The sequence below is a fragment of the Tupaia chinensis genome, unplaced genomic scaffold, assembly GCF_000334495.1.
Source record: "Tupaia chinensis unplaced genomic scaffold, TupChi_1.0 Scaffold000423_1, whole genome shotgun sequence".
Taxonomy (NCBI): Eukaryota; Metazoa; Chordata; class Mammalia; order Scandentia; family Tupaiidae; genus Tupaia; species Tupaia belangeri.
Genome location: NW_006159928.1, coordinates 7021494 through 7035487, shown reverse-complemented (window position 1 = coordinate 7035487; position 13994 = coordinate 7021494). Strand labels below are relative to the sequence as shown.

Genomic DNA, 13994 nt, shown 5'->3' with positions numbered 1-13994 from the left:
TTTTTTTTTTTTTTTTGAGAGGTTTTTGCTATAGGGCATGTGCGCTTGCCAGAAAGACAGAGAGAGACAGAGAGACAGAAAGCGAGAAATCATCGCCCAGGGGGATGGCCATGCTGCAATCCATTCTCCTCTCGGGATCTTGGGCACGCATGAACACGCACCTGGTGTGAGTTTAAGCCACTGGGTCCGGGACTCGAACCACGGTCGACTACATGGGGGTCCAGCGACATAGCCATTACGCTAACTGCTGGTTCCTGTTTGTTTTGACTTTTAATAACAAGAGAACCACTCCTGTTATGTGGAAATCATGCTATTTTCAATATCTTACTACCTATTAATTCATTCAACACACACACATGCACACATACATTTTATAGAGCACAGGTACATGTCTGCACATGAGAGAGAGAGAGAGAAAGGAAAGATAGAGAAAAGCACCCTAGACAGGATCTTGTCACACTACAATCCCCATTCTCCATTCCTCCAGCTCCTCAGGATCCTATGCACATGCCCAGTGTATTTTCAAACCAGCCTGGGGATCCAAACCCGTGGTAGGCCACATCCCAGCCTTTCAGGGTTTTGCATTACTGCTGCACTGAAACAGCTGGGCCACACTGAACAAATATTTATCAAAAACCTACAAGGTGTCAGGCATTGTGTTAGCAACTAGACACTGGTTGATAGAATAGACCTTGCTCCTGTCCTCTTGGGACTTACTATTTAAAGAGACAAGAAAGTAAATGGAATATACACCACTGCAAATTGTGCTAACTTCTCTAAAGAAATGAACAGGGGGAACCAGCAGTTAGCGTAATGGCTATGTCGCTGGACTCCCACGTAGTCTACCGCGATTCGTGTCCCGGACCTGGTGGCTTAAAACTCACGCCGGGCGCGTGTGCGTGCGTGCCCAAGATCCCGAGAGGAGAATGGAGGAGAAGGGATTGCGGCGTGACCATCCCCCCTGGGGGGTGATTTCTCGCTTTCTGTCTCTAATGTCTCTCTCTCTCTGTCTGGCAAGCGCACAAGCCCTATAGCAAAAACCTCTCCAAAAAAAAAAGAAATGAACAGGGACATGGTAAGAATAATTATGGCCACATGGAATTTGACTATTTGCTGTGTTAGGAGGCTGGGGGCTTTTAAAGTCTGATTGGCCATTTCCTACCTGTTTAACCTTGAACAAGTTACTTAAATCACTCTGCACTTCAGTCTCCTAACCTAGAATACGAAAAGAATAATATGGGGTCATCGGAAAAGTCATGACGTATTTTAGTCATGACACATTTTTACATAGAAAAACAGAAAAATACGTCAAGACTCTTCTGACAATCCAATACTTACCTCACAGGGTTATCCTGAAAAATATATGATAGAACTCATGTAAAGTACTTGGAATGCTGCCTGACAAATAGAAAGTACTCAGCGAGCTTAATAATTTAATATGTCCTCTTTGTAGGCTACTCAGATATGTTTATAATAATTCACCGTCGGAATACTCACCACTTGTTCATGGTGTGACCTATCGACAGCACGCAGTGGCCAAGCTTTTACTGCCTGATGCTCTTGACCCTAGAGACCTGTCCCTCTTGATCTGGAGCTCAAGTGACCTCCTCTCTAGGATAGCCTCCAGTTTTCCATCAAAATGTCTGCCCATGCCCTTTCTTCTCCTAGCTAGAATGAAGTGAGAATAGAGGCTTTGAACCGCCACACGTCTGGCTCTGCTATTTATCAGTTGGTCAGATGATGCGAGACAAATGACTTAATCTCTCAAGGCATCGATTTCCCCCTTGGTAAGTGCCTTGGGAGTTTTTGTGATGATGTAGCTAAAGTGCCTAGCTCAGCATCTGGACCGTGGTAACTGATCACTCCGTCATAAGTTTCTCTAGAAATACCTTGAATAAAATTGATAGGAGCGTTTATGACACTGTTTTGTTATATTGATACTTACCTATTTTGGAAAGCATTACAATAGGCAGTGGAAGAGTTAATTGCTTAAATATGATGCCTATCATTCTTTTTTCCAATTTGCTATAGGGCACATGTGATTGACAGAGAGAGACAGAGAGAGGGAAAGTGAGAAATCACCACCTAGGGGGATGGCCACAACACAATTCCTTCTCCATAATGTTCTTCTCAGGATTTTTGCCATGTATGTGTATGTGCCTGGATGTATATTTCCATTTTTTAAAAGAGATAGTTTTGCTATAGGGTACGTGCACACACCAAAGAGACACAGAGAGAAGGAGAGACAGAAATTGAGAAATCATCTCCCAGAGGGGATGGCCACACCACAATCTCTTCTCCATTCTCCTTTCAGTATTCCGGGCATACACCCACAGACGCTCGGAGTGAGTTTCAAGACTCTGGGTCCAGGACTTGAATTGTGGCCGGCTATGTGGGAGTCCAGCAACATAACCATCACACCATCTCCTTATTTCCAGGCTTATAAAACAAAAATTACCCTCAGGGCCAGCAGGTGGCATGGTGGTTAAGGTGTTGGATTCCACAAAGCCTACTGAGTTGTTCCAATACCAGACAGTGACTTGGAAAACATGCCAGGCATGTGTGTGCACCCAAAATCCCAAGAGAAAAATGGAGAAGAAGGGATTGCAGCATGACCATCCCTCTGGCAAATGCCTGTGCCCCATGACAAACAAAAACAAACAAAAAATGTCATCCTCTTTTGCAAATTAACATAAATATTGTATTTTATTTTCTATGTCTTTAAGATTTTTACTATAGGAAATGTGCACTTGCTTGAGAGACAGAGAGACAGAAAGCAAGAAATCAGCCCCCAGGGGCGATGGCCATGCTGCAATACCTTCTCCATTCTCCTCTTGGGATCTTGAGCAAGCACGCATATGAGCCTGGTGTGAGGTTCAAGCCACTGTGTCTGGGACTTGAGCTGTGGTTGACTTATGGGGAGTCCAGTGATGTAACCATTACGCCATCTGCTGACCCCTGACTTTCTGTCTTTTCTTTTTTTCGGAGAGGTTTTTACCATAGGGTGCGTGTACTCACCAGAAAGACAGAGAGAGACAGAAAGTGAAAAATCACCTCCCGGGGGGATGGCCATGCCGCAATGCCTTCTCCTCCATTCTCCTCTGGGGATCTTGGGCATGCACGCACACAAGCCCGGCATGAGTTTAAGCCACTGGATCCAGGACCCGAACCATAGTCTACTACATAGGAGTCTGGCGACATAGCTGTTACACTAACTGCTGGTCCCCTTTCTATATCTTTTAACCTTTGGTTTTTATGTTATTTGTTCTTATACATCTTTCATTGTTTTTTTCCATGCCTGTGGAAAAATGAAGATTCCTACTATATTTAGATTTATTTATTTATTTCAAGTATTTATTTCAAACAGGCTTAAATGGAGAAAGCCAATATCAGCAACTGATTACTAAGAAGTTTTTATTCTAATATCTATATATGTGTGTGTGTGTGTGTATATATATATATATCTGCTCCATTTCTCCATCCGTGAGGATTTAAAACACATGTGCATGCATACCCACACACCTAGTGTGTTGTTCAAGGTACCAGGGTAAAGACTTGAAGTGGGGTTAGTCAGGTGGTACCTGGCTTCCCTTATCACTAGGCTGAGAGCCAGCCCTGTTCCATATTTAGAGGGGTTAGATTCCATGATAGAAGGCTTGGTGAGGTCATAGGTAGTGAGTTAATCGACATGAAGCAGGTGAGTTTATTTCACAGCTGTAGCGAGGTCACTGAATTCTGTTGGCGCACTGGCCAAAGCCTTTCACCTGGCTGGTGCCCCCAGTCCCCAGGTATGGTGGGTTTTGGTGCTGAGGACAGTAGTTTTTAGAAACAGCTTTTTCCTTTTTTTGAAATCCCTCCCAGAGGGCCTAGGGTGAGTCAGACATTAACAGGCCATTTCGGCCCATTGGATAAGAAATCTTTCTACATCCTGTCCCTGGCATAGTATCCCTGTAATGGGTGAGTCATGCTCGTGACCATTAACAGACCATTTGGACTCATTGATAAAAAGGACTCTTCAACATCCTGTCCTTGGGACAGTATCTTGTGACTGTATAAAAGAGCCAGAGAGAAAGGCATGTGTGGCCTTCGCTCTGGCCCTGGGTCACTCAAATTCATGCTTAAAAATAAACCGCATTATTATTTTTGCAGAGTTGGTTATTTCTGTCCACGGTGCTAAGCATCCACAAACCTCAGCTTCTTCAGAGAACGGTGCTTGGCTCTAGAGAGCCCCCATCCCAGCCTGGAAATGACACCACCACCACCAGTAACCCGTGAGTGAAGCTGGCTCCCTGGTCGCAAGGTGGGACCAATTCCGAATTTATGCTCCCAAACTGGCTGTGGGTTCAGGTTGAAGCTCCTCACCAGCTTCAGGCCTCTGGCATTACTGAGTTCCTTCTCCTGCCTCTCCTCTTCCCTCACTCCATTTCTCCTGACTGCATTCCTTCAAGAAGTCTTGTGTTTCCAGTCCTTGTCTCTGGCTCTAGCATGCTCCAAGTCAGTGAGTAAATCCTATTTCCAACAATCGACATACAGATACGGTATGATAAACTTCGTAAATATCATCAACTCGCATTTAGAGGTTATATTTTAGAGAATTTAAACAAATGTGTACTAGATTACTATGTTGAAGAGGTCTTTTTTTCCCCTTATGTGAGAGAGAGCAGAAGAGAAAGAGGTGAAACAGAGATTGACTTTTGTGTGTGTGTGTGTGTGTGTGTGTGATAAGATGTGTGTGTGCACTGGAGAGAGAGTGAGAGGAAAAGTGAGAGATACCCCACACCTGGGAGGTATGGTCACGCTGCAATTCTTTTTCCTCTATTCTCCTCCTGGGATTTTGGGCACACACAGTGATGCACCTGGAGTGATTTCTCAATCCTCTGGGTCTGGAACTTGAACTGTTGGTCAGCCATGTGGGAGTACAGCTTTATAACCACGGTGTCACCTATTGGCCTCAAGATGCACGTTTTTGACAGGGTCTCACATGCCATGGTTTTCCTGCCTCAGCCTCCCAATTAGCGAGGATTACAGGCACATATAGCTGTGCTCAGTATGTTCAGATGGGCCCAGGAACCGAACCTGAGCCTTTCATATGGTTTCCAGCCTCCTCAGCAGTGGTGCTATCTGTGCATCACCATGGCTGGACCAATATTGGAGAGTGTGCTTCTTTACCCTTACTATAAAAACTCTATGATCAGGGATATGAGATGCATTAGATCGTTGGGAAAGTCCTGACACATTTTACATAGAAAAATACATCATGACTTCCCAATGACCTAATAGTAACAAAATGTTTGAACTTAAGGGTTTTTTTGAGAGATTTTTGCTATAGGGCAGGTGCACTCGCCAGAGAGAGAGAGAGACAGAAAGCAAGAAATCACACACACACACACAAACCGCCCCCCCCCCAACCCCACTACCCCCCACCGGAGGTTGGTCACACCCCAATCCCTTCTTCTCCATTCTCTTCTTGAGATTTTGGGCATGCATTCACACGCACCCAGTGTGTTTTCAGCCACCAGGTCTGGGACACAAACCAGTCAACTACTTGGGAGTCCACCAATGTAACCATTATGCCATCTGCTGGTCCCTAAACTTAAGATCTTTGACCCATCTGGATAATATTTATTATTCTTTGGTTTTCCCAAGTTTCCAGGGGTGTAAATATTCTCCAATACTCTTCTCATCTTACTGAGAACAGAAATATAACCCCATGATTTTGAATTCTTCATGTACTTTCATCAAGATTATCCTCTCTCAAGCCTGACCATTAAATACCATGTGGCATGTTACTTAGAGTCTCTTTTAGTTTTAATCAAAGCCAACTCAAAATCAAAATATTTCTACAGTGACATGAGTGTATTATATTCTTTAAATTCTACCCAGCACCAAGTATAAAATAATACTTTGCCTTCTCCTAGGGTTGTTATTTTCCAAAGGCAATAGCAGATAAGTGATTTCATTTTCTTCTCCAAGCTTGGCCTATACGGATTTTGGTTGTTGTCTGTTTCATATCTGAGGAAACAGAGGTGCTTTGTTTCATTTGTGAAAGAATGGGGGTCAGCAGGTGGCATGGTGGTTAAGGGCGCTGGACTCCAACGTGGCTGACTGCAGTTTGAGGTCCGAACCTGGTGGCTTGCTTTCTCATTTTCTCTCTTTCTCTCTCACTCTCTCACTCTGTTCCTCTCTGGTCAAATTAAGATAGATAAATAAATAAATAAACAAACAAGCAAAATCATTGGGGAAAAAAAGTGAAAGGACCAAGTGTCATGCTCAGAATCCCAAATTCCAAAGCACTTTCCTAGCCCCAAGCAGCACTTTAACCTCCTGTGTTTACGCATGTGTGGACCCAATTGTTCCTTGTGTTTGTGTCATTGATCTGTCAGGCAGTAACACTTTCCCCAGTCCCTTTGAATTCTGCTGTGCTCTATTGGCTTATTAAGAAAGAACACTGAGTACGCTGTGTTTTGAAAATGAACTCTAACACTCCTGGGCCTTGCTTTGGTTTCTGTTCAAACAGAGCAGTTTGAAGATGGTTCAATATTGATTTATTTGCTTTCTTGATTTAGATTGTTTCTCTTTTCCTAAGAGCTCCAGGGGACTGTCCAAAAACCTTCTTAGGGTACACCCTAGAGGTACATAAGGGCAGAGTTGGGAGGGAGGAAAACTAAGTAATGAAAGGATTTGTTGAAGAAGAAGAAAGAGGGAGAAAGTAAAGCTGTTGGTTTTCTCGGGTTCTAGCCTGACCCCTTATTTTCCAAGTGCTATTGCATTTCTCCCAGTATAGGCCTTTCCGTCCTGCATTCTGTAGTTAAAGAGAAGTGTATGGGAAAAACATCAAATTGGGGAGCCAGCAGCAGGTGGTGTGGTGGTTGAGGCACTGGACTCCCATGTGGCTGACCATGGTTCAAGTCCTGGGCCTGGCAGCTTGAGAATCACACCAGGTGCATGTGTGTGCATGCCCAAAATCTCAGGAAGAGAATGAAGGAGAAGGGACTGTGGCATAGCTATCCCCCCAGGGGTGATTTCTCACTTACCCTCTCACTGTTTCGCTCAGGTGAGTGCACGTACTCTATGGCAAACAAACAAACAAACAAACAAAAAAACCTTTAAAAAAAGAGAAAAAACATCAAATTGGACTTTGGAGGTAGACCTGGCTTTGAATCCATCACTTTCTAGCTATTGAGCTAGTAAAGTTTCTTACATGCTTTTCTATCTTGTAACATGATCAAAAGAAGAATTACTTTTGCAAAATTATTTGAGAGTTTCATCAGTTTTCTCTAAAGCCTCCCCTAAGCCTCTGGTTAGTCAAATAATTTTCTTTTGAAGTCCCTGAGCAATTGGTTTGATTGTATTTCCATTGTAGACTCATACAATTAGCAAGAGGCCACTCTGACAGAATGAGATGTTCTGGGACATGCACTAGCCTTAAGAGGAGAAATGTTTGCTGGAGTGGGGACTAATTGGATAATATTAGTGATAGTTTCATCTTAAGATGACTTTGCTTCTCTGTGCAGCCTGGCAACAGCAGGGACTCAGATAATGAAGACTGAGCTAATGAGGACCCCCTGGCATTTTACAGACATTACCTCTCCTTAGAAACAACCATAGCTTGGCTGATTTGATGAGGGCATTTGGTGAATAACTGAGGCAGGCAGACTCTGAGATGAAGGCCAATGGTCCTTGTTTCCTGGCACTCATGCTCTTATATAATGCCCCTTTTTTGGGTGTGGATAGGACCTGAAACTTGCTTTAAACAACAGCTGATCAGATGCATATGACTACATGTCTATTACTAGGCATCTGGAAAGTCATGATGTATTTTTCTATGCAAAAATGCATCACAACTTTCCGAACGACCCAGTAGTATGCTGTAGAAGGTCTTAAAGCCCTTCCTGCTAACAGACTCTTCCTTGCTGGTTGTGATGAAGCAAGTTGTGGTGTTGTGAGCTGCCCTGCAGAGGGCCACGTGCCAGGGCTGAGAGGTCTCTAGCTGACGGCCAGCAAGAGATGGAGGCCTTTGGTCCAACAACTCACAAGGTGCTGAATTCTGCCAATGTCACATGCACTCGTAAGTGGACCTCTGCTCAGTCAAATCTTGAGATGAGACTGAAGCCCCAGCCAGGACCCTGACTGCAGCTTTCAGACCCTGGAGTGGAGAACCCAACAAAGTTATGTCTAGATTTCTGCCACACAGAAGCTGCGAGGTAAGAAATGTGTGTCAGGGGCCAGCAGTGGATGTGGTGGTTAAGACATTGGATTTCCACATGGTAGACTGCAGTTTGAGTCCTGGGTGCAGCAGCTTGAAAATTATGCTGGGCGTGTGCGTGCCCAAAATCCCAAGAGGGGTGTGGAGGACAACAGATTGCAGTGTAACCAACCCCCTGGGAGGGTGATTTTTCACTTTTCCTCTCTCTGTTTCTTTCTGGTGAACTCATGTGCCCTATGGCAAAAAATAAAAAACAAAAACAAACAAAAAAGAAATGCGTGTGGGTTTTGGTGGTGTTGTTTTGAGAGGTTTTTGCTATAGGGTGTGTGTGCTTGCCAGAGAGAGAGACAGAAAGAGAGAAATCACCCCTACAATCCCTTTTCCTCCATTCTCCTCTTGGGATCTTGGGCACACACCACACATGCCCTGCATGAGTTTAATCCACTGGGTCTGGGACTCCAACCACGGTCGACTATATGGGAATCTAGCAACATAGCCATTACACTAACTGCTGGTCCCAGAAATGTCTGTTGTTCTGAGCTGCAAAGTTTGTTATCCAGTAACAGATAACTCATATAATTAACAGTCAAAAATAGTCTGTTATTTATGAAGCATCTGAAAAAAACCCTACCTTTAAACTGTGTACCTCCTGCAGCCTGAGATAATGCCATTATCCTTTGTAAAGATGACAACGCTTGGTATCAGCAGTTAGCATAATGGCTATGTTGCTGGACTCCCATGTAGTTGACCGTGGTTCAAGTTCCGGACTCAGTGGCTTAAAACTCATGCCAGGTGCGTGTGCATGCGAGAAGGGATTGTGGCATGGCCAGCCCCCATGGGGGGTGATTTCTCGTTTTCTGTCTCTCTGTCTCTCTGGTGAGCGCACGCACCTTGTAGCAAAAACCTCTCAAAAAAAATAAATAAATAAATAAAGACAACGCTTGCCCTCCTCTCAAAAAAAATAAATAAATAAAAAAAGACAACGTTTTCCCTCTCCCCAAACTGAGAGACCCAGCTCTTGAGTCTGGCATTTCTGAGTAATGGTCATTTCTCCTCAAGTTTCATGACAAGACCATCTTGTTCTATAACATCTACACTAAGTTGTAAGGTTGATCATCATTAATACAGACTATATAAAATAGAGAACAGCTAAATGAAATAAAATAGGAAATTAGCACTTAAAACTGTACTTGATTCAGCAAGGAAGATAATAATAGTAAACATTACCTTCCAGGTACTTTATTTATTTCATTTTTATAATTAGTCTACTAATAAAAACTCTTGTTTTCTTTTTTTCTCCCTCTCTTCTTCCCCTACATGGTAGGAAAACTGAGCCAAAGAGAAGTTAAGAGACTTGTTTAAAGTCTTCAGCAGTAAATCTGGCATCTGAACCCATACAGTCTGACTTCAGGATCTGTGCACTTAAGCACTTCACTAGACTCCTTCTCAATACAAATAGCTGCCACCATCCTCCTTCCACAGTATTCACAAGGGCAAAACTGGTGTTTATAATACCTGTCCTCAACCACCCATTTTATTTCCTTTTGCCCATAGCAACCACTTCAGCTGACTGGGGAATCTTTATTTTGTAAATGGGCTCAAGAAACTGACTGGGTTTGAATCTACTCTCGCTAGTTATATAAGTGTGGGCAAATTGTTAAAATTTAATTTCTTAATTTTTTTTTTTTTTTTTTGCCATAGGGTATATGAGCTCACTGGAGAGAGATAGAGAGGGAAAGTGAGAAATCACCCCCAGAAGGTATGGCCTTGCCACAATTCCTTCTCCCCCATACTCCTCTTAGGTTTTTGTGGCATGCAAGCACACACACCTGGCATGTTTTTCAAGCTGCCAGGTCTGGGACTCAAACCATGAAGTTGGTCATGTGGGAATCCAGTGCCTTAACCACCATGCCATCTGCTGGTCCCACCAAATTGCTTAAGATTTCTTTCTTCTTTAAAAAAATAATTATTATTTAATTTTATTTATTATTATTTTTAAATTTGGTATAAGACATATACACGATGAGAGAGAGAGAGAGAGAGAGAGAAAATGAGAAAGCAAGTCGCCAGGTCTGGGACTTGAGCTGTGGTCGACCATGTAGGAGTCCAGCACCTTAACCACTATGCCATCTGCCAGCCCAGATTGCTTAACTTTTCTATGCCTTAGTTTCCTCATCTATAGATGGGGGTGACAATGGTTTCTATATTATAGGATTGTTGTGAAAGATAAATGAATAAATATATATAAAGCATTTGATTTATTTTAGTATGAAGGGACAATTTCAGAAGTTTCCACTTAACTCTTTCTATCATAAAAATATTCATATCACATGTTGAGAGCCAGTATGACTGTTCTGCTAGCACTTTGATTACAGGCACAGAGACAGTAACTACAGGATGGGTTTAAGGACCCACTGGGATCACATTGTGAATGATCCCACTGTGAGTGAGTTCCATTATCACCTATTTTTCGTAAATGTCCATCCACCCACCAGAGAACCCCAGATAGCATCTGGGGCTTTCAGGAGTTAGCATGACCTAGCAGGTACTAATAATCCTGAAAGGGCCATGTGTTTCCCTTTTCTCAGGGCCTAATTTCCCTGGTAAATGGTTCCAAGTGCCTGTATTAAAGAATAAAAGGAAGACCACAGTATACACTATAGGTGGCATTGCAAGGTTGACCAAGGCCATCTGGTCTTCCCTTTACTCAAAGGGCTCTGGATTTGGAAAGTGACTCAGGTCTGGAAAGTGGGTGAAGGACTGGGTATTCCATTATCATGACTAGTTAGTCCTCTGTTCCTCCTACTTAGATTCTATTGTACAAACCAAGTCTGCATGGGTATTTTGGCCCTAAAGACCCTAGGATCTATGAAACATACCCTCGAATATCCGAATATCCTAAGAGCCCAATCCTTACGGTAATCACATCTAAACTTTCTATTCTTTTTAGGAATCAGGAAGTGCTTACTCTGAGGGGTAAAGCTCTCGTTTGCCATTCCAGGAAAACTCTATCCACGGAATCACCTCCGTTCATCACCCCTGCCTGTAGAGAACATCTATATCCAAGAATACTAACAGTCCTCTTCTCAGTGTTTTCTTTTCTGGATGTGGGTAAGTAAATCACCTATTATAAATCCATTCTAGAGTCAGCAGGCAGTGTGGCGGTTAAGGGGACTGGTCTCTCATATGGCCGACCAGGGTTCAAGTGTCAGACCTGGTGACTAGCTTTCTCACTTTCTCTCTCACTCACTCTGTCCCTCTCTGGTCAAATTAAAATAAATAAGCAAATAGATAAATGTTAAATAAAATAATGTAAAGTAATAAAATAAATTCATTCTAACGTTCCTATTTCCTTAAGTCTTTGGATTCCTTTCTCCACTTAGCAGCAAGGACTGGATGGCCTCTGAGCTTCACATGCACAGGCCACCAGGAGCCTTAGTGCTAGACAGCCACGGAAGACATCTCAGCCTCTTTCGGTTGTTTAATCTAGCATGTTAAATCCAGGACTTTTGCTGAGGAATATCTATAAGATGAATATGGCCCAAATCTGACATTATATTCTTTTCTTCCTAATAGTCTCAGGGCATTTACTATAATCTTGTGATGCTTTTGGTATAACCTTCTTTTCCAGGTTTGATTTTCTAAAAAATGATAGAGAGCACATGTGCTTGAGAGAAAAACAGCGAGAGAACAGCACCTTCAGCTGGGCTATGTAATGCCGTGACCCTCTTTCCCCAGCCCTTCAGTTCCGCAGGATCTGGGCACCTACACACATGTCCAGAGTTTTCAGGCCACCAGGGGATCCAAACCCATGGCTGGCCATATGGCCTCCAGCCTTGCAGGGCACTTGCATTCCTGATGTGCCACAGTGGTTGGACACCTGGGATTTCAGGACATGCTGGAATCTGACTCTAGTTGTGTGTCTGGAGTCAATGAGAGCAGAGGTCAAGGTGGGTCATGAGGACATCGTCTTACAAGATGACCATGGCATGATCCTCACAGATTCTGAATGAGTCAAGGCCAACCTCACCGAAGTGGGAGGAGAGGCTGGTTTTATTGGCCCAGATGGTTTTATGAATTTTGGAGTTTTAGCTTCTTGGGGTTATCTTACATGTACAAAATATCTTCATTCTATTCAGTTGTACTCAGGGAAAGAACCACGCTTTCCCAACCCACACCCCGAAATACCCAGTGAAACCGTGACTCCACACTATTTTGTAATTCATCAATCTTCAGGCTCCGTCTCTGCCTCTAACTTTCAGCTTCATTAGCCCTGTGCCTGCGTGAGATAAAAGAGTATTTTCGAGAAGTCACAGAAACATCCTTATTCACTGGCCATGCTTTGAAGGGAGAAATGAAATCCCTAAGCCTGTCATGTTTTTCTTTAAACTTTATCTTGCAGTTGGATGGCGCTGCTCACTTTGGAGCCTTTCTAATCCTCCCTCCTCGGCCCACCAGAGCCTTGCTTTCAACAGGCACTTCACTCTGTGACTGAAGCTGACAATTTTTGTGTCTTCCCACTGGGTGCCGTGGACTTCTGTGAGCCTAACTCATGACATAATCAAATGCCATTTTATATTCATCTCCCACCAACTCTCTAAACTTTATTCAGGCATTGGAAGAGGAGAAAATGACCTCCTATAGCCCAGAATGAAGTTTCTGACGGCTTTTATGGCTCCTCTTTCTCTCCCTGCTTACCTCCACCTTGGCCTGCCAGCTGTCATCTTCTCCCTTGGGTTTGAAGGTAGAGAAGGGGGTAAATGAGTTATTATTTGATCTGGCAGCTTCATGCTCTCTGGGCCTTGCTAATGATTAAAGCTGGTGGCCCTAGGGGGCTCTAGGATGGCTCACGCTGATTCTGTCTCTCATGACTCTTACATAGGAATTTTGGATATTCCCAGCAGGCCTCCTCACCTGCAGTTCCCTTGACTCAAGTGGATATAGCTCTGTTCCAGGTTTATCTTTCAATTTTTTCCTTAGCCTGTGGGCAGTCAGCTTCTTTCTACGAGGTTCTTCTAAGAGCATCTACTGGACAGGACCCAAGGCTTACTCTTGTGTAACAACACGTGTTCATAGGAAGTCTCTTCATCTTTTCTCTCAGCAAACTCTGAGAGTGCCCCTGGTCCCAGGGCAGCAGCCCTGATGGTTCTTCCATTTCTGAAGCACTTCGCCAGCCCTTCTTAACATTCTGTGTTATCTTGGTTAAGTCGGACTTTAGTCTACAGTCTGTTGGAGCTTTCTTACTCATTAGGCCCTAGTCTTCTCTGTCTTCTAATTATATCCCTGAAATCCAAAGCACTGCCAGGGTCTACTGAAAACCTCCTCACTTGGTTCGAGGTTGGGAGATAGTACTCAGTCCTTCATCCGAAAGGCAGAAGACTCACCACAAAACAAAAGCTTCTTTAAATCAGCTCCTCAACCATCTTCTCCAAATCCTCTCTTGGATTTTAAATCTTTGATTTCACTGAGAATCTCAGGAGACATGGTATTCTGAGATTTAAGTGGCTTTGCCTCAGTTTAAGCTGAGGCAGGAATAGTGCCACACTAACTGCTATAATAATCATCTTAGTGGGTTTTTTTGCCTTTAATTGTCATGTTATACCTGTATCCCATCCTTACTGCTTTCAAATCCAACCAGGTCACCTGGTCAATCCCAGATTCCCAATACTTTGGGATCTCTTTCAGAAAGAGAATCGTCCCGAACCTGGTGGTTTAAAACTCATGCCGGGCATGTGTGCGTGCGTGCCCAAGATCCCGAGAGGAGAATGGAGGAGAAGGGATTGCAGCA

The 13994-nt window shown here is 43.5% G+C and overlaps 1 protein-coding gene across 3 annotated transcripts in view; it reads left to right on the top strand.

Moving 5' to 3' along the window:
* The first annotated feature begins 3707 nt into the window (after window positions 1-3707).
* Window positions 3708-13994, top strand: part of TMCC3 (transmembrane and coiled-coil domain family 3) — a 389672-nt gene continuing 379385 nt past the window's right edge. For 2 of the 3 annotated variants that reach the window (XM_006154846.3, XM_006154850.3), the window contains exons 1-3: window positions 3708-3788; window positions 4150-4300; window positions 11208-11317. In XM_006154846.3, the coding sequence (XP_006154908.1) occupies window positions 11312-11317 (6 nt within the window). In that variant the 5' untranslated portion in view covers window positions 3708-3788; window positions 4150-4300; window positions 11208-11311. The remainder of the gene's footprint in view (window positions 3789-4149; window positions 4301-11207; window positions 11318-13994) is intronic. The other variant, XM_006154848.3, reaches the window with a different exon arrangement.